We start from the raw sequence: 19539 nt of genomic DNA, 5'->3' as shown, positions 1-19539 counted from the left end.
TAAATCTTTTCTGAACCCTTTCAACAACATCCTTCCAATAGGAAGGAGACCAGAATTGCATGCAATATTCCAGACAAATTCCAGAGATTGAGCAGAGATATTATTTCACACCCCTGCAGCCAGTAGGACTTGACGCCAGGTTTCCTGACTCAGAGTTAAGATCACTACCTCTCCATCACAAGAGGGCTCTGAAGTAGAGCATTTTTAAAAACTACTTTCTAATCAACCTTTTCAGAGATGTTATGAATGTCTCAGGATAGGTGGGAATTAAACCTGAGCCTGCTGGCTTAATAGTAGGTACACTACCTCTGCAACATAGGAGTCCACAATGGTAAGGTATATATTATGACATACCTCAGAAGGAGATTGGACTTGAACTCAGGCCTTCTGCCCCAGAGATAGGGACACTACCCATATACCACAAGAGCCCTCAGAAATGGGGTCCTGTTCTATACCTAACCATTCTCAGCTGTGTTATCAATTACCCTCTCTCTATCATAAGGTCAGAAGTAGGGATGCTGACTGATGAATATAAACATATTCAGTACCATTTATGACTCCTCAGACACTGAAGCAGTCCATGATCAAATGCAACAAAACTTGGACAATATACAGATATGAGCTCACAAGTGGGAAGTTACATTCTTATTATGACACAAATGCTAAGCAATTACCATCCCAAACAAGACAGAATCTAACCATCTCCTCTTACATTCAAAGCATTTCCATCATTGAATCCCAAACTACCATCATTCTGGGGATTATCATTGACCAGAAGCTCTACTGGACTCACCAGATAAATACTGTGGCTACAACAGCAGGTCAGAGGGTAGGAATCTTGCAGTGATCAAAGTTTGTGAGAAGATTTGTAGCTCGGGTGCTCGTTGCTGTGGTTCTGTTCGCCGAGCTGGAAGTTTTTGTTGCAAACGTTTCGTCCCCTGTGACATCCTCAGTGCTTGGGAGCCTCCTGTGAAGCGCTTCTGTGGTGTTTCCTCCGGCATTTATAGTGGCCTGTCCCTGCCGCTTCCGTTGTCAGTTTCAGCTGTCCGCTGTAGTGGCCGGTTTATTGGGTCCAGGTCGATATGTTTGTTGATGGAGTTTGTGGATGAGTGCCATGCTTCTAGGAATTCCCTGGCTGTTCTTTGTTTCGCTTGCCCTATAATGGTAGTGTTGTCCCAGTCAAATTCATGTTGCTTGTCGTCTTTGTGTGTGGCTACTAGGGATAGCTGGTCATGTCGTTTCGTGGCTAGTTGATGTTCGTGGATGCGGATCGTTAGCTGTCTTCCTGTTTGTCCTATATAGTGTTTTGTGCAGTCCTTGCATGGGATTTTATACACTACATTAGTGTACAATCTTGCAGTGAGTAACTCATCTCCTGACTCTTCAAAGCCTGTTCACCATCGACAAAGCACAAATCAAGAGTGTGATGGATATGTCCCACTTGCCTGGAGATACTGCAACTTGACAAGCTTAGCAACATCCAGGAGGCTACCTGCCTCTATTCCTGAAGAGCTTTTGCCTGAAACGTCAATTTTCCTGCTCCTCGCTGCCTGATCTGCTGTGCTTTTCCAGCACTACTCTGATCTAAACACCCAGGATAAAGCAATCCATTGACTGACATCATAACCACATTCTCTCCACTATTGATGCACAGCAGCAGCAGTGTGTACCAACTAGCAAGAAGCACTGCAGAAATTCTCTGAGGCTCCAGACTCAGTACATTCGAAACCCACAACCATTAGTATCTAGAAGAACAAGGCCAACAGGTATATGGAAAGACTTCCATTTGCAAGTTCCCTCCAAACTACTCACCTTCTTGTTGTGATATATATTGCCGTTCCTTTAGTGACATTTGTAAAAATCCTGGAATTCCCTCCCTAACAGTGCTGTCGAGATAGGTACAGCAAATGGACAGCAGCATTTCAAGAAGGCCAGCTTCTCAAGAGCAAATGGGGGTGGGAAATGAATGGTAGCCAGATACCCACAGCACATTAATAAAAGTAAAAAGCAAAATATACTTTTTTAAAAATTCCCACACTGACAAAAAGCCCATTGAAGGCCCTGCCTTCTCAACCCTGCCTATGGTGAGGTTGATCTTCAGATCAAACTAGTCACCAGTCTATTCTCTATAGTGATAGAGCGGACTATAGTAACATTCACTTTTTAATACCTGTAATTGGTAGATTGCCTTACGAGGAAAGGTTGGACCATGTAGGCTTACATTTGTAGGAGTTTAGAAAAATAAGAGATGTAAACATGACATTTTGACAGGATGGATATGCAAAGAATGTTGCTTCTTGTGAGAGGATCAAGAACAAAGAATAACTATTTCAAAATAAGGGATTTCTCATTTAAGACAGCATATAAGGACATCTTCTTTCTCACAAAGGATCATGAGTATTTAGAACTCTCTTTTTCGAGAGGTGGTGGAAGCAGAGTCCTTGGATAATCTTAAGATAATGGTAGATAGATTCTTAATAGACAAGAAGCGATTGATCATTAATTAGCAATGTCAGATACAAATTTGAGTACACACTAAGTTCAGTGCAGTGCTAACAGATACAGGGCAGTGGGTTGATTTTCCACAAAAAAGACAAACTAATATGCTTAATGGAGTCACTGATACCTTGTCTCTATTTATCTCTATAACCTCATCCAGCCTGTTTCTTTAATTCTTTGCTGTTGAGCATCCCTGGTTTCCTTTACCCATCATCAGCAAGTGTGCCTTCAGGACAAATCCTCAGAACTCCCCTTCTATGCATTTCCTTCTCTCTCCTCTTTAGGACATTCTGTACAATGTACTCCATTTACCAGTTATATTGTCTCCTTTCTTGACTCAATGTCAAATTATGTTCCTGTGGGAGGCCTTAGCATGTTTTACTATATTAAAAGCACGAAATGAATACAAGCCCCAAATGTTGTTGGCAGGCCCTCATCTTCATGTGTAACATGCAGCTACCATTTGGGGCTCTATAATAAATTCAGCTATGATAGCTTTTTTCTAACAGCATCATGCACCTACCTATACCAGGATGCAATAACTTGACTAGACCGAACAAGTACCGTAACAGATTGTCACAAGTCAAAAAGTCTGCAATCTGTTTACACCAATGAAAAAGAGGTATAGTACATCTGTCAAAAAAAACTTATTTCTTAAATGCAAACAAATCTGATTTTTCAGATCTCAGATTATTAATAATTAATACTGTTGCCTTCAGAATATTCAAGGACTCTGCTTCCACCACCTCTTGAAGAAGAATTCTAAATACTCATGACCCACTGTGAGAAAACAAATCTCCTTATATACAGTCTTAAATGGGAAAACCCTTATTTTGAAATAGTGATCCTTTGTTCTTAATGCTCCCTCAAGAGGCAACAATGTTTCAGTGTACTAGTACCCATATTCCCAACAATGGGACTTTTTTTTAATTGTAAAAATCACTATTTCTTTGATCTGAATAGAGACCACAGAATAAAGGACATGGCAATTTATAAGACAATAAAAAATGTTACTTAAACTGGAAATATCTCAATCTGCAGCATTTCAAGTCACACTGTCCTCTCAGAAGGTTTTTTGAGAAAAAGATTGCAAAGTAGCCTCAGTACATACCATCAGACTCACTCCGAATTCTCCACCTCTGGTTTTGAAGTTCTTGGGCTTGCGCTTGCACCTTTTGTCGCTCCCCCAAGCTTTCAGTCTCTCCTTCCTGAAAGCAACAACTTTAGTCAGTAAGTACAGTGTTCATATGAAAGGAGATCATAAATAGGAAGAGAGCCAGATTATGAAACACTGTACATTTATCCAGATTTTAAAATGAATGGCTCACAAATGTCACTCTTTTCAAACCTGTGTCATTTTCATCCCTCTAGCTGCTGTATAAACGTTAAAAAATAAATCAGTTATGAACATAGGAACACAAGTAGGTTAATTAGTCTTGAGGCTATTTCATCACTCCTTAAATTCTTTGAGGACCTGAAGGCGTAGTTGCTGATGATGGATAAAGGAAACCAGGGATGCTCAAGAGTGTAGAATTAAAGGAACACAGCATTCTCAGAGGCTTGTCAGTCTTTCCCTTCAATTGGTTGGTCTTGAGCTAGCATTTCCTAGATGGGGATAGCATACAGGCACAGAACCTATAGGCAGAGAGATCAATGGGAAAAAGATCAAAAGATCATACCAATGGTGTGAGGGGAGTGTTGAATAATAAGTCTCTGCAGACAATCAAAAGTGTTAGACAGCGATGAGTAAAGTGTCAACAGCTGAATAGTAAATGAAGGGGATGACCTATAATCTAATTAATTGAGGTAGAGAGATAATTACAAACATTTAAAAAATAAGGTGGTGCTTACGCCCAAAACGTCAACTCTCCTGCTCTTTGGATGCTGCCTGACTTGCTGTGCTTTTCCAGCACACTCTTTTCGGCCATGTACAGCAGGCAACTCAATGTCTGTACCAGTGCTGCCTCCACAGGAGGCGTTACCAAATCCATTGGTAAGATAGGTGCACCAATGTCAGTGTTCTTGCTCATACCAACATGCTGAGAATTGAATCACTAAACATGCTCAATCAACTCCAGTGGATGGGTCATAGAGTCATAGGGATGTACAGCATGGAAACAGATATCTTTCCCCTCAATCTAAATCTATGCCCTCTAGTTCTGGACTCCCCCACTCCAGGGAAAATACTTTGTCTGTTTAGGTAAAAACAATGACTGCAGATGCTGGAAACCAGATTCTGGATTAATGGTGCTGGAAGAGCACAGCAGTTCAGGCAGCATCCAAGGAGCAGCGATGAAGGGCTTTTGCCCAAAACGTCGATTTCGCTGCTCCTTGGATGCTGCCTGAACTGCTGTGCTCTTCCAGCACCACTAACCCAGAACTTTGTCTGTTTATCCTATCCATGCCCCTCATAATTTTATAAGGTCACCCCTCAGCCTCCGATGGTCCAAGGAAAACAGACTCAGCCTGTTCAGCCTCTAACCATAGCTCAAATCCTCCAACCCTGGCAACACTCTTGTAAATCTTTTCTGAACTCTTTCAAGTTTCACAACATCTTTCCGATAGGAAGGAGACCAGAAGTGCACGCAATAGTCCAACAGTGGCCTAACCAATGTCCTGTACAGCCACAACATGACTTCCCAACTCCTGTACTCAATACTCTGACCAATAAACGAAAGCATACCAAATACCTTCTTCACTATCCTATTTACCTGCGACTTCACTTTCAAGGAGCTATGGACCTGCACTCCAATGTCTCTTTGTTCAGCAACACTTTCGAGGATCTTACCATTAAGTGTATTGTTTACATGCCTGACACAAGATTGCCAAAACAAGCTCTCTATGTGGGACTTCAACACAGCAAGAGAGCCCCCGAAGGACAAAGGAAGCACTTCAGGGATATACTCAAATTCTTCTAGAAAAAGTGTAACATCCCCACCTGGGAAATGCTGGCTCAAGACCAACTAATTGAAGGGAAAGCACTTGTCTCAGGTGGGCAGGATTTGTACACTGAATCTCATCCCTAATAGCAAACTGGAGTCAAGTGCTGACAAAGAACAGCATGGCAATCCAGACATTCCACCCTCTAATTGTCCTAACCACCAGCTGATACAGCTGTGACTGAGATAGTGCTTTGTGTATGCTTTTAGTGTGGAAGCAGATCACCAGGGACTGTCTAAGATCTTGTTGCTGGGAACAATTGGATCTCTTCTTTTCTCTTTCATGCTGGTTCTTCAGTCAGTCTCAAAGATATCTGCAACACTCCCAATACAGCATACCCAGGTCTAGATTAAATATTTGTGATTGCCCTTTTAGGACAGAAACGAAGAGAATACTTTTATTTGAGGGTTGTGCAACATTAGAAATCTCTGCCTCAGAATGCAGTAGAGGTGGAATCACTGAATATTTTTAAGGTGAAGATAATTGATCCCGTTGTCTTACAAGAATATGAGGTGAGTGGGTAGATGGGAATGTGAAACAAAATCAAATTACACATGACCTTATTAAATGGTCGAACAGGCTCAATTTTGATGATGTTGACTGTTTCCAATACTTCAATGTTTACAATGCAGTCCTACCAGGAGATCCTGAGGATGCTCTTGAGGAGATAGCACTGATGAAAATGCTCCAGAAGGCATATATGACAGCAGTACAGACCAAATTACTGGCATCATACAGAAGGATGGTGAGGACTATCGCTCTGAACACTATTAAGTTTAGTCTGGGCTCAAAAGTTGTGGTTATTCCGTATTTATTTGTAGAATCTGCCAAATGCATTGTTTGTTGTCATAAGCCTACCATCCACGTTTTCACTGATGGTGACATCAAATGAGATGATACTCCCTTATTAGGTAAATTGCTTGGCAACATTCAGTTTGGTTCCCTCAATGACACGGTTTAGTGGTCTATATTCTTCTTGTGGTGCAGCCTATAGTTTTATATATACTGGGTTTTTAAATCCAAAATATTGTGCCTACTCAGAAAAATGTAAACAATACAGTGCAGGTGTGATTGACAATGAGCCAGAAGAGTGCAGACATCAGTGAAAGAAAATTCACAGATTAGTTTTTCAAATCTCCACGTGAGCCTGAAGATTCCTCTTGTTAAAATGATTTCAGCAGCCTGGAAAGGTATGTAAACTTCCTCCTTAAGGTCTTCCATTGCCTGCTGAAGAAGATAGTGAATAAGGCTGGAGCTAGCAAACATCTCTGCTTCACAACACTTGAGATTTGGAAGGGATGAGAAGTCTCTGTTGAGATCAATATATTTTAATTAAACTGCATACTCATAGCCAGGAACCTTGATGGACATCCAAATTTTTCAAGGATTTCCCAAAAATCTATCTCTGCTCATGGTGTCAAATGCTTTAGTGAGTTCTGCAAACCTTAGTTTTGCTCACAACATTTTGCATGTCTGAATGCAAATACATGTCTGCAGTGCAGCTGTTTGCTCTGAAATCACACCACCTCTCTGGCAGCTTTTCTTCCACATAGGGGTAAAATTCTATTCATAAGTATTCTAGCCAGGTTCAGATTCCACAACAGTTGGGAGCTGTTTGTCATTTCTCCTTTTTTTGTAGAAGATGATGACAATGGCATCAAAGATCCTGTGAAATCCTTCCCTATTCCCAGCAAGTCATGAAAGCCGAATGGAGCTCAGTAGTAGGGCAGAGCCACCGCTCTTTAAGACTACGGATGGAATTCCATCGACCCTGGGGGTTTTGTTACTCTTATTTGGTTCACGGCAATCACAATTTCCTCTAAAGGCAGGATTTCATTCAGTTATTTTTGACACACTAATGAAAAATGTGTTGCACTGTGCACCCAGCACTGAAGAGTGTTGCGAAGTGTTCCAATCAGTGATCCCGGTGTTGTGTAATGTCTTAACACTGGCGATTGTCAGACGGTTTCTGGCTTGATATGTTGGTCCATAGATAGAGTTTAGTGTTTTATAGTAACTTGTAATGTCTCTAGTTGGCGAGCTAAAGTACTCGAACAAGTTTTTGTCCACAAATGCAATCACCATTTATCTGGATGTTTCTCAGTTTATGTTGAAGGGTGATGCATACTTGACAGTAGGCTGTTTTCTTCTCATGGCTGTTGAACCTCACCAGGTGAGATTTTATAAACTGACATTTTTATTGAAAGCAAATCTTGAATTACATTGTGATTTTCAAACCAGTACCTCTTCTTCTTGGTACTGAGTCTGATGACCTCACTAGAGGGGTCCATACTCCCTGATGTATTCTTTTCAGATCCAATGTGGATGGCATCACACTAAACAATTCTGAAATTCACTGCCACAGATTTTGCATTATCAACAATGTGAATAGAGTCTGCAGTAGAGTGCAGCTGGGTTTTGGTGAAACAGGGTATCTTAAAAGGCAAGTTTTGGGGATCCAAGATGGCGGCGACCCAGTAAGACTGAGTCTATAGTGCTCCTCCCAAGACTTGGGCACAGTGGGTCACCTACCCCCTACCAAGCTTACCAAATCATTTATAAATCATTTATAATAGTTTAGTAACTGAATTAGTGGTGTAATATTATATTTAAGCAACTTTATCCTAAGTTAAAATGACTAAAGGGAAGGGAGCCCGCAGCTCTCAGCAAGCAGGAACCCCTCCCCCACACTCTCCAGCTGCAGCAGAGGCGTCCACAGCCGCCCCGGGGGACTTACCTACAGTAACAAGCCTTACAGAAATGCTTTCCAAGCTTGACTCGAAGATTGATGCCTTTATCGTCGAATCCAGGAATCGTTGGGAGTCGCTCTCGGCCGCGCTGAAGAAGCACGACCGTGAAATTGATGAAATTCAACGCCGAGTCGGAGGGGCGGAGCTAAAGGCCGCGACCTCGGAGACAACCGCTCAATCGGCCGTGGATCAGGTCCGGACTCTCGAGCAGCGAGTCCGGACCTTGGAAAATCATATTGACGACCTCGATAATCGAGGTCGTCGAAAAAATATTCGTTTGCTGGGCCTTCCCGAGCAGGAAGAGGAAGGCCAGCTTACAGCATTCCTGGAGCAGTGGCTGCCACAACTTTTAAATCTGCAAGCTGGATCAGGCCAGGTAAGGGTGGAATGGGCCTACCGGGTAGCAATACGCGGGCCCGGCTCGAACCAGCGCCCGCGCCCGGTCCTGTTCCGGCTGCAGAGCTACAGGGAGAGGCAGATACTCCTAGAAGCCTCTAGAAATCTCGGAAAAGACCCCCAAGCTATGATCTACAAAGGATCCAAGATCATGCTATTTCAGGACTTTTCCCCGGCTCTGGTTCGAAAGAGGAAGGCATTCGACGAGGCGAAGAAGCGTTTAAGGGACTTAAATGTACAGTACTCCTTACGCTACCCAGCGATGTTACGCTTTAACCATGAAGGATCTGTATATAACTTTGGATCACCAGAAAAGGCTAAGGAATTCTTGGACTCTCTTAAATAAACTGTAGGACATAATGGATGTTGGTCTGCCTTCCCCCCCCGTTTTGGTTTATATCCCCTCCCTTTTTTTTTCTTTTCTTACCTTATTGCTTAATATTATTATGGGGGGTGGGGAGAGGGATTTGATTTTCTCCCCCCCCCCCCCCCCCCCTTGGAGTTGTTTTCTGTTATTATTTTATGTATATATGAGGGGTGTATGTATATGTGTGTGTGTGTATGTATGTATATATATATATATATATGTATGTGTATGTATATATATGTATATATAAGCTGGGGGATTTGGTTAATGTGGGTGGGGGGAGGTGGTTACCTTATTCGATTTTACCTCTGTCTTTAGGAGCGGGGTTGTTTTTCCCTTCGTTATTTTGTATTATCATATTTAATTATTATTTGTTGAACTGGTAATTTTATAGTTATATGTTTATATGTGGTATTAACATTACCAAATATACCCAGGTGTTGGTAGGGGTGGGGGTGGGGTGCTCACTGTTAACTCTAGCTCTGTATTATATTTGAATTTTCCTCACTTTATTGAGGAGTGCCTGGGTCAAGGGTGGGGCATTGGTTGGGAGAGGATATGAGGGATTTTTGGAGAGGAAGTGATGCCCCCTGGGAACAAGGGGGAAAGTCTCCACTTAGATACGTTTTATATTTTTTTTATTTAGAAATAGTTTTTTACTGTATTGTTGTGGGTGTATTAAAGAGGGTTTATTTTTGTAAATTTTACATGTTCCATGCCCGGGATGTTCTGGATGGGGTTCCCCCTCCCGAGGGGTCTCGGATTGGCCCAGAGGATTATGGTTGATCAATCGGTTAAGTGGTGCACCTGGAATGTCAAAGGGAGTAATTCGCCACTTAAAAGGAAGAAAATATTATCAAATCTTAAGAAGGAAAGAGTTGATATAGCTCTCCTACAGGAGACGCATCTGTCAGATAAAGAACACTTGAAATTACGACAGGGCGGATTTGATCAGGCCTTTTTTTCTTCTTTTAGCTCAAAAAGCAGGGGAGTTGTTATTCTTGTTCGGAAGAATTTCCCTTTCAAAATCCTAAAGCAGATAAAAGACGAATCTGGACGATATATCTTGATTAAAGCTCTCATAAATGGAGAGGAATATGGGATTTTAAATTTGTACTGCCCCCCGGCACACCCCTTTAAATTTATAACGGAAGCCTTCTCAAAATTGATGGCTTTTGATGCCCGTCATATAATTATAGGGGGAGACTTTAATTGTATTATGGATCTGGAAATAGACAGGATTCCCAAGAGTACTGCAGGAGTATCTCCCAGATCTAGACAATTGATGGATCTGAACAAAGAATTAGGATTAGTAGATGTATGGAGATGTCTTCATCCACAGGGTAGAGATTTTTCTTTCTACTCTAATCCACATAAATGTCATACCAGAATTGATATGTTTTTTGCCCCCTCAATTTTTTTAAATTCCATATCATCCTGTAAAATAGGTAATATAGCAATTTCTGACCACGCTGCTGTATATATGGAAACTAAGGCGAAGAACAGTGGGACATCCCCTCGGCATTGGCGTATGGACCCCTTCTTAATGAAAGATAGTAAATTTGTAAAGTACTTCTCTCAAGAATTTAAAACTTTTTTAGAAATTAATTCAGGTACAGCTAGCAACCCGTCAATGATGTGGGAGACCATCAAAGCTTACACGCGAGGCTTGATCATCTCCTACTCAGCGACCCAGAAGAAATTAAAAGGAGAACAACAGCGTTTGCTTGAAACCCGCTTAAAAGCGGCTGAAACAGCATACATTGATAGACCCTCTATTATTAAATTGCAAAGGATTACAGCTCTTAGGACAGCTCTAAATACTACACTTACTCAAACGGCTAAGAGGGAAATATTATTTGCAAAGCAAAGATTATATGAATATGGCGACAAACCGGGTAGATACTTAGCATTTCTTGCAAAGAAAAAAAAGGCCCCTCAGACTATTATGTCTATCAAGGAAAGTACGGGTATTTTGACTCATGATCATAAAAAGATTAATGCGACCTTTAGAAAATTCTATTCTGAGTTATATAAATCACAGGATTGTGAAGATAGGGCGAAGAGGATGCAGTCATTTTTTAAAAATTTGACTTTTCCAGACCTAACTCCGGAACAAGTATCGGTCCTAAATGCTCCTCTTACACCCCAAGAAATAGTTGATGCAATTAGGCACCTTCAAAATGGTAAGACGCCGGGCCCAGATGGCTTTCAAGCTGAATTCTATAAAGAATTTACAGAAATACTGGTTGGTCCACTTATGGACATGTATAACTATGCATATAGTCAGGGCTGTCTCCCGCCTTCGCTGAAAGAGGCAAATATCTCTCTTATCCTCAAAAAAGGAAAGGACCCAGAAGATTGTACATCATACAGACCAATATCCTTGCTAAATGTAGATTTTAAAATCCTCTCTAAAACATTAGCACTGAGATTAGAAAGGATACTGCCACATATTATAAAGGAGGATCAGACGGGGTTTATTAAGGGCCGTAGATCATCCAATAATGTTAGAAGGGCTCTGAATATGATTCAAGCTTGTCATCAGGGAAAGATACCAGGAGTAGTGGTTTCATTAGACGCGGAAAAGGCATTTGATAGGGTCGAATGGTCATATTTGTTTTACACATTGGAGAGGTTTGGTGTTGGACAGGTGTTTACCAAATGGATCTCAACATTGTATAGTGATCCCAAAGCAGTTGTGGTTACCAATGGATTAGGCTCGGATAGCTTCAGTGTGGGTAGGGGCTGCCGTCAGGGATGTCCCCTCTCACCATTGTTATTCACGCTAATAATTGAACCACTAGCAGAAGCTATACGAGCTGATCCTAATATAGTGGCCCCAAGGATTGGTACAGGTAAACATAAAATTACCCTTTATGCAGATGATGTTCTTCTATTCCTCAGTAACCCTTTGATGTCCATACCCCGCTTAATCCAAGTTATTAATACATTTAGTACATTCTCAGGCTATAAAATTAATTTTTCAAAATCGGAGGCTATGCCAATGGGTGGCCTTGCTGTGATACCCCGCTTAGCGGACGGTTCCCTTTTTCCCTTTCGCTGGTCCCTGGAGGGTTTCTTATATTTAGGCATTTTTATTACTCCAGTATTTGGTCAGTTGTATAAGGCTAATTTTGTGAATTTATTGGAAAGGATAAGGCAGGACCTCCAGCGATGGGGAGACCTGCCAATTTCCTGGCTGGGTAGAATAGCATTAATCAAAATGAATATCCTGCCCCGTCTCCTATATCCTATGAGAATGCTTCCGGTGATGCTGCCGAGGACAGCTTTATGTAAATTATACGGCTGGCTGAGTTCCTTTATCTGGAACCATAGGCGGCCCCTCATTAAGCTGAAGAAGCTACAGCTTCCACAGGCAAGGGGTGGATTGGACTTCCCAGATTTTAGGAAATATCAATTAAGTGCCCTATTAAGTTATATAGCTGATTGGGTCTTGTCTGATCCACAATCAATCTGGTTGGACATCGAGGCTTCTCAAGTAAAATACCCACTTATTAACCTTTTATTCTCAGACAAGAGGAAAATCATTACAGATCACTGTAAAAACCCTATAATACTGAATACAATCAAGGCTTGGAATATAATGCGGCAAAATGAGGGTAATTCACATAAAACATCCCCCTATGCACCGATAGTGGGAGCATGGGGATTCCAACCGGGGTTAACAGATGCCACTTTTAAACTCTGGAGAGCCAGGGGTATCTCATGTCTCGGGGATTTATTTAAAGATGGGATCCTGATGTCTTTCGGACAGCTGCGTCAGAAATTCGGATTACCCAATGGAGACCTCTTTCGATACTTCCAAATTCGAGATTTTATACAGAAGAAGACTACGTTATTAGATAGTCTTTATAAATCCGATAGAGAATGTAGTGTCCTACGACCAGTGGGGGTATCTTCCGTCAGTAATATTTATCATTTGCTACATGATGAAGTATCGGGAGATATGGATAATCTGCTTAAAACATGGGATCAGGATCTGGGACTAGAAATCTCCACAGAAACGTGGAATGATATCTGGGAAAATGCTAGAAGAATTACTATTTGTAACAGAACCCAGGCTATCCAGCTGAAGATACTTCATAGGGCCCATATAGCACCGGTTCGATTGGCAAAATTTAAGGCAGGAGCATCTCCAATGTGTCCTAAATGCAAAATAGAGGTGGGCACTCTTGTACATTGCTTATGGACCTGTCATAAGATCCGTGGATATTGGACTAAAGTAGCAAGTACCCTGACAGAAATTTTAGGAACGGAAATAAAAGTGGACCCCGTATCTCTCCTATTGGGCTTTTCGAACTTTCCCTCCCTGGACACGTACGGGAAGAGACTATTTTCTATTCTTTCTTTCTGTGCAAGGAAAAATATTTTGATGAATTGGGTGGCGGAGGGCCCCCCTGGACTTTCAAATTGGCACAGACTAATTATGGAATGTATTCCCCTTGACTTCCTTACAAACATGGTGCACCGAAAGACCAAATTATTTTATAAAATATGGCAGCCCTTTTTGAATTACATAAATACAGATATTTCGGCTATCCTAACAAGGGCTTTTATTTAATTGAGACTACAGACCTGGCTGGTCCGCGGCCCCTCGGGGGAGGAATCCTGCACGAATACGGGTTTATCATATCTGATGTTAACACATCCCGAGCATGTAAGAGACTTAAATATACACTCTGGTTAGTTGTAGGTTAGATTAGTAGATAGTTGAGTTTTGTCTGTTTGTTCTTTTTTGTTGTTTTTTTTTTCGGTTTTTTTTTGTTGTTTTGTTTTTTTTTGTCAAATTTTGGCTATTGTATATTTGAGCTAATTGTATATCAATGTTTATATCTGAGAGTTTTGTTTATTTTTGTAAACTTGTAAAAATGTTAAATTTCTAATAAAAATATCTATAAAAAAAAGGCAAGTTTTATCATAGAATCCCTACAGTGTGCAAACATGCCTTTCAGCTCAACAAGTCCACACCAAGTGTTCGAAGAGTAACCCATTCCCCTTCTACTCTACATTTACCCCCACTAATGCATCTAAATTATACATCCCTGAACTCTACTGACAATTTAGCATAGCCAATTTACCTAACCTGCACATCTTTGGATTGAGGGAGGAAACCAGAGCACCCAGAGGAACCCAACGCAGACACAGGGAAAATGTGCAAACTCCAAACAGACAGTCGCCCGATGCTGGAATCAAAAACGAGTCCCTAGACTGTGAGGCAGCAGAACTAATCACTGAGCCACCATGCTGCCATTTTAGGGAATAATTTTAAGCATTAATCTCAGTCTAAATTTCAATCTAAAGTTTAGTTTGTTCTTTAATTTAGCAATTAAGTTAAAGTTGCTCTTTTGATTGGGTGAAGTTTAATTGCAGCTTTAAAGCAAGAGTTTACAGGCTCTCAGCTGAATATAGTTAATTAGATGACTGGTTTAATCCAGTTTCAAAAACCTATGAATTAGGACTATAAAAGGTGGGCTCCTTCAGTAGTGCCTTATTACATTAGAGTGTAGGTGGAGTTAGGCCTTGCAGCCTCTTGTAAAATAGAAGTAATGTCAAGGGAGCTTAGAGTATAATGGGAATGAGGGACTGTCTGTAACTCTTACAATACAGGTTCCCAGATGTCCACCTACTTTGATCAATGTGCTTTTCCTCCCCCATCATCCAGACAGCCCTCCATTGCACTACCTCCATTCCCTGTTCCACTGCTCTAACCCACCTCCCTGTCCCCCAAAATGATATAAAGACAGACTCTCCCTGGTCCTCACCTACCATCCCACCAGTCTCCGCATCCAATGCATCATCCTTAAACACTTCCACCAACATCAACTGGACCCCACCACCAAGAATATCTTCCCCTCCCCACCCCTCTCTGCCTTCTGCAAAGACCATTCCCTTCGACAATCCTTGGTTTGCAGCACTATCCCCACCAACCCCCAGGTACCTTCCCCTGCAATCAAAAAAGATGTAAAACCAGCTGGTGCACCACCCCCCCTCACCTCCATCCAGGGCCCCAAACAGTGCTTCCATGTGAGACAGAGGTTCACCTGCCTCTGCTCCAACCTCGTTTACTACATCAGATGCTTCTGGTGTGGTCTTCTCTACATCAGGGAGACCAAATGTAAACTTAGGGAATGAGCATCGAAGTCAGGTCCGCAGGTCCGATTGGACCTCCCAGTTACCACCCATTTCAATTCCCCCCAACCACTCCCTTTCTGACATGACCATCCTTGGTCTCCTCCATTGCCAAAACAAACCCCAGTGAAAATTGGAGGAACAATACCTCATCTTCCAACTGGGCAGCCTACAACCCAGAGGACTTAATATTGAGTTCTCCAGTTTCAAATAACCTCCCTCCCCATCCCTCGACTCCCTTCCCAGCCCCATCCCTTCCATTGCTCCCTGCCACCAACCGAATTCATTACTCTCACTGACCAACCAGGTCATACCCTATACCTGTCGTTACCTATTCCCACTTCACCACCCTGTCCCCAACACCCCCATTATCTGCAGCTCCCCCCTTACCCACCCCCAGGCCTGAAGAGGGGTTACACCCAAAACATCAACTTCTCCACCTCCTGATGCTGCCTGTCCTGTTGTATTCTTCCAACTTCATGCCTGTCTATTTTGGATTTCGGCATCTGCAGTTTTTTTTGTCTCCAACTCATACAGTATAGAGCATTGGAAGTCAGACAGAAAGAAATCTGGTGAGGGGCAATAGGCCAGTAGAGAACTTTTAAAAATGAGTGGCCCAGTATATTTTCACTCCTCCCTGAGATGACATCCATATTCAAAACTGACATGGCGGCATGGTGACTCAGTGATTAGCACTACTGCCTCACAGCGCCAGGGACCCGAATTCGAATCCAGTCTTGGGTGAATGTCTTTGTGGAATTTGCACATTCTCCCCATGTCCGCATGGGTTTCCTCCGGGTGCTTTGTTTCCTCCCACAATCCAAAGATGTGCAGGTTAGGTGAATTGGCTGTGCTAAATTGCCCATCATGTTCAGCGATGTGTAGGTTAGGTGCATTAGTCAGCGGTAAATATAGGATTATAGAGTAGGGGAATGAGTCTGGTGAGTTATTTTCGGAGGGTTGGTATGGACTTGTTGGACTGAGGGGCTTGTTTCCACACTGTAGAGATTCTATTAAAAATGGGGCAAGTAGAAGCTGCTGATTAGGTCAGTTTTTATATCACTTTCACTTAACTTGTAAAATCTTTATCTCGTGGCATATAGTTTGTTAAGGCTATACTCCTGTATTAACAAGGCTGGGCAAAGAGCCCTAAGTTAACAAGTTCCCCGAAAGATTTAGGAGTTGGGCCAACATGTTGAGATTGTATAGAATGTCGGGGTCCTTTTCTGGAGTATTGTGTCCAGTCTGGATTGTCCTGTTATAGGAAGATACTTAAGCTGGAGAGGGTTCAGAACAGACTTACCAGAATGTTTCTGGGAATGAAGTGTTTGAGTTAAGACAGGCTAGAAGCCTGGGAGTTTTTCACTGAAGCATGAGAGTTTGAGTGGTGACTTTATAGAAGTTTATTATCATGGGTATAGACAAGGTGAATGGCAGATGTCCAATTCTAGCCCAATCTTGCAATGCATTCATTCCTGGAACAATTTGTCACTCACGACTACCCACTTTCAGTTCCCTTAATGCTACATTCATGGAAGAACAGCTCAATAGGGCAGAAAGACTGAAGAGATAGTGGGCTACCCGAATTTCAGTTTTTCAATCCCTGTGGGGAGAGCTGCCTGATACTGACTCTACCTAATACTTGGATCAGAGGCTCTCCTAATTACTGTGCCAGGACCCACTTACTAAAGGCTGCCTCTTTGCCTTTCCAGGCAAGGTTACCTGGCTTTGTCTGCATTAAACAGCAAGGCAAAACAGAAGTAATATGAACTTGGTAATTCTGACTGAGGGAGCAAAACAAAGGCATTGCATGACAGGGTGCTATGTGCATCTAGATAAGCTGAGTGCTTGCTCTATAGTGTTCAAAGTTCAATTTGGCCAACTCCAATTCATGAGCTGGGTGTAAGTCACTGAATCGTGTCCTTCTGTAGCATTGCAATAATTGCCAGTACAGAATAAGGTGCAGTATCAAAGTGCAAACAGGAAGTGGATCACAGATAGTACAAGGGTTCTTAAAGGCTAGATTATGCCAGGTGTCAATGTCCCTGGACATGGAGTATCTATGGCTGGTGCCCAATCTCTGATATAGAGGTCTTTCAGAAGAAGCAGCAAGCTGAAATTGCCAGGTTTCCACTCTGACTTTCAAGTTGAGAATTCTGCACATCTAGCTTTTTTGGGTTTGGCAATATTAGAAACTAAATTTAAATGATGCAAAGAAACTCCAGGTGCTGAAATCAAGCACAGATTGCTGGAAAAATCAGCAGGTCTAGCAGAATCTGGAGAGAAAACAGCATTAATATTTTAGATCCAGTGACCCTTCATAACTGATTATGGCTAGGAAATGATTAGCATATGTGCTGAATATGGAATGGAGGAGTAAACAAATGCAAGCTGGATGAACAGCATCTCATTTTCTGCTTGGGGAACCTGGAGCCTTCAGGACTTAATATGGAGTTTGATAATTTTAGGGACTGAACATCTCCCATGCCATTAGTTATACAGACATAGAGATGTACAGCATGGAAACAGATCCTTTGGTCCAACGCATCCACGGCAACCAGATATCTTAAATTAATCTAGTCCCATTTGCCAGTACTTAGCCCATATCCCTCTAAATGCTTCCTATTCTTATACCCGTCCAGATGCCTTTTAAATGTTGTAGTTGTACCAGCCTTCACTTCCTCTGCCAGCTCATTCCATACATACATTACCCTTTGTCCCTTAGGTTTCTTTTAAATCTTTCCCCTAAACTTATGCTGTCTAGTTCTGGACTCCCCCAGCCCAGGGAAAATACCTTGCCTATTTACCCGATCCATGCCCCTCGTGACTTTATAAACCTCTGTAAGGTCACCCCGAAGCCTCCCATGTATAGGGAAAACAACACCAGCCTATTCAGCCTCTCCCTATAACTCAAATCCTCCAACCTTGGCAACATCCTTGTACTGTAAATCTTTTCTGAACCCTTTCAAGTTTCACAGCACCCTTCCTATAGGAGTGAGACCAGAATTAACTCCAATCCCCACATACCAGGCCTCTGTCTTATCCTCAAACTGCTACCACAATCAACCCATTATCAGCCACTCATGATCCCCATTAGCAGCTATTTATTCTCCCAAGCTGGCCTTTATCTATTCCTTCAACTGTCCAATTATTTGTTGTTTTTCCCCTCTGGGCTTCATCTCCATCTATTGTTTACCCACCCTGCCCCCAACCCACCAATCCCATCTTGAACACATAGCAACCCTTCCTAGCTATAATTCCTTCTGACGAAGAGTCACTGGACCCAAAACACTAAGCAGGTCTGGCAGAGTCTCTAGAGAGAAAGCAGAGTTAATGTTTCTGGTCCAGTGACCCTTCCAAATAAGATGTAGCCATACTTGAGTTTCTCCAACAATTAACTTATCTAATTTCCAGCATCAGCAACTCTGTTTGGTTTCTTAAGGGGAATTGTTGCTTGTTAAATGTCTTGTTGACTGCCCAACTTCCCTCTAATAGAAATTGGGTGATGGGGGGAAACTCTGTTTTCTCTCCACCGATGTTGCCAGACCTGAGTTTTTTCCATCAATTTCTATGCATTAAAGATGTAGTAAGATGCTCCTGACATTAAAGGCCTCATTAGGCTTCTCACCCTGCTCTGCCAAAAATCTCACCATTATTCAGGTACCAATAGGTTTCCATCCATCAACTCTGCTTCTCTCCCCACAGCTGGTATTTCCAACATTTTCTATTTTTAACAGTCATCGGTGCTATTCTTCTACTTGCCTTTAAAAGCTATCATCTACAGCATAAACAAATGCTCACTCTTAGTCACAATATTAATTGTAATCAGAAACATTACCCTCAATTAATATACAAGTTTAATTTAGGTCAAATAATTCCCCATCAATATGTTGCTTAAATATAGTGTGTATTTCTATAAAAGCAAAATGTGGCTGGTTGTTTTTGTATAATCCACTAATTGAATACTCTGGTATACGGAATAACTCTAAGATTCCTAGATTGATCATTGCATCTTTACCACAGCACATGCTTCTAACAGATTTGGAAGAGCAAATTGGCATTAAATCTTTAACTCTGGTTTGGGGGCAGAAGCAAGTTGTAAAAAGATTCAATCATGCACCTCCAACTGAGTCTGGGCCAAGTTCCAAATATGAGATTTCAGAAGTTTATAATGTTGCTTTTCAAAAACTGCAGCTAAATCCAGTGAGTAAGGAGGCCTGAGTGAGCAAGGCATGATCATAAACACCACGGACAAGGAAAAGGCAGCCAGTGAGTCACTTTTTCCATGAAACTGACTAGGTAAAATGGTGCCTCTAGCTGTTAATAGTTCCCTTCTCTCCATAACCCATACCATCTACCAACTCTCAGGAAAAATGACCAGGAGAAAGGAATAGAAAGAAGCAAAATTATTAGGGTGAAAGATACAAGCAAAAA

General features: G+C 41.9%; 1 protein-coding gene and 1 long non-coding RNA gene across 5 annotated transcripts in view; one reads left to right on the top strand and one right to left on the bottom strand.

Moving 5' to 3' along the window:
- The window catches only part of smtnb (smoothelin b), a 362626-nt gene that overhangs the window by 190730 nt on the left and 152357 nt on the right, over positions 1–19539 (bottom strand). For all 3 annotated transcript variants that reach the window (XM_043715564.2, XM_043715563.2, XM_043715562.2), the window contains exon 6: positions 3611–3707. In XM_043715564.2, the coding sequence (XP_043571499.2) occupies positions 3611–3707 (97 nt within the window). The remainder of the gene's footprint in view (positions 1–3610; positions 3708–19539) is intronic.
- LOC148145364 (uncharacterized) overlaps positions 1–19539 on the top strand; it is a 180828-nt gene that overhangs the window by 34697 nt on the left and 126592 nt on the right. The gene's annotated exons all lie outside the window — the stretch shown is intronic.

This window comes from Chiloscyllium plagiosum, unplaced genomic scaffold (genome assembly GCF_037043375.1).
Source record: "Chiloscyllium plagiosum isolate Xiang-an unplaced genomic scaffold, Cpla_swu_hap1 HiC_scaffold_24, whole genome shotgun sequence".
NCBI lineage: Eukaryota > Metazoa > Chordata > Chondrichthyes > Orectolobiformes > Hemiscylliidae > Chiloscyllium > Chiloscyllium plagiosum.
Note: the sequence above shows the minus strand (reverse complement) of the source record. Positions and strands in the feature narration are given on the sequence as shown.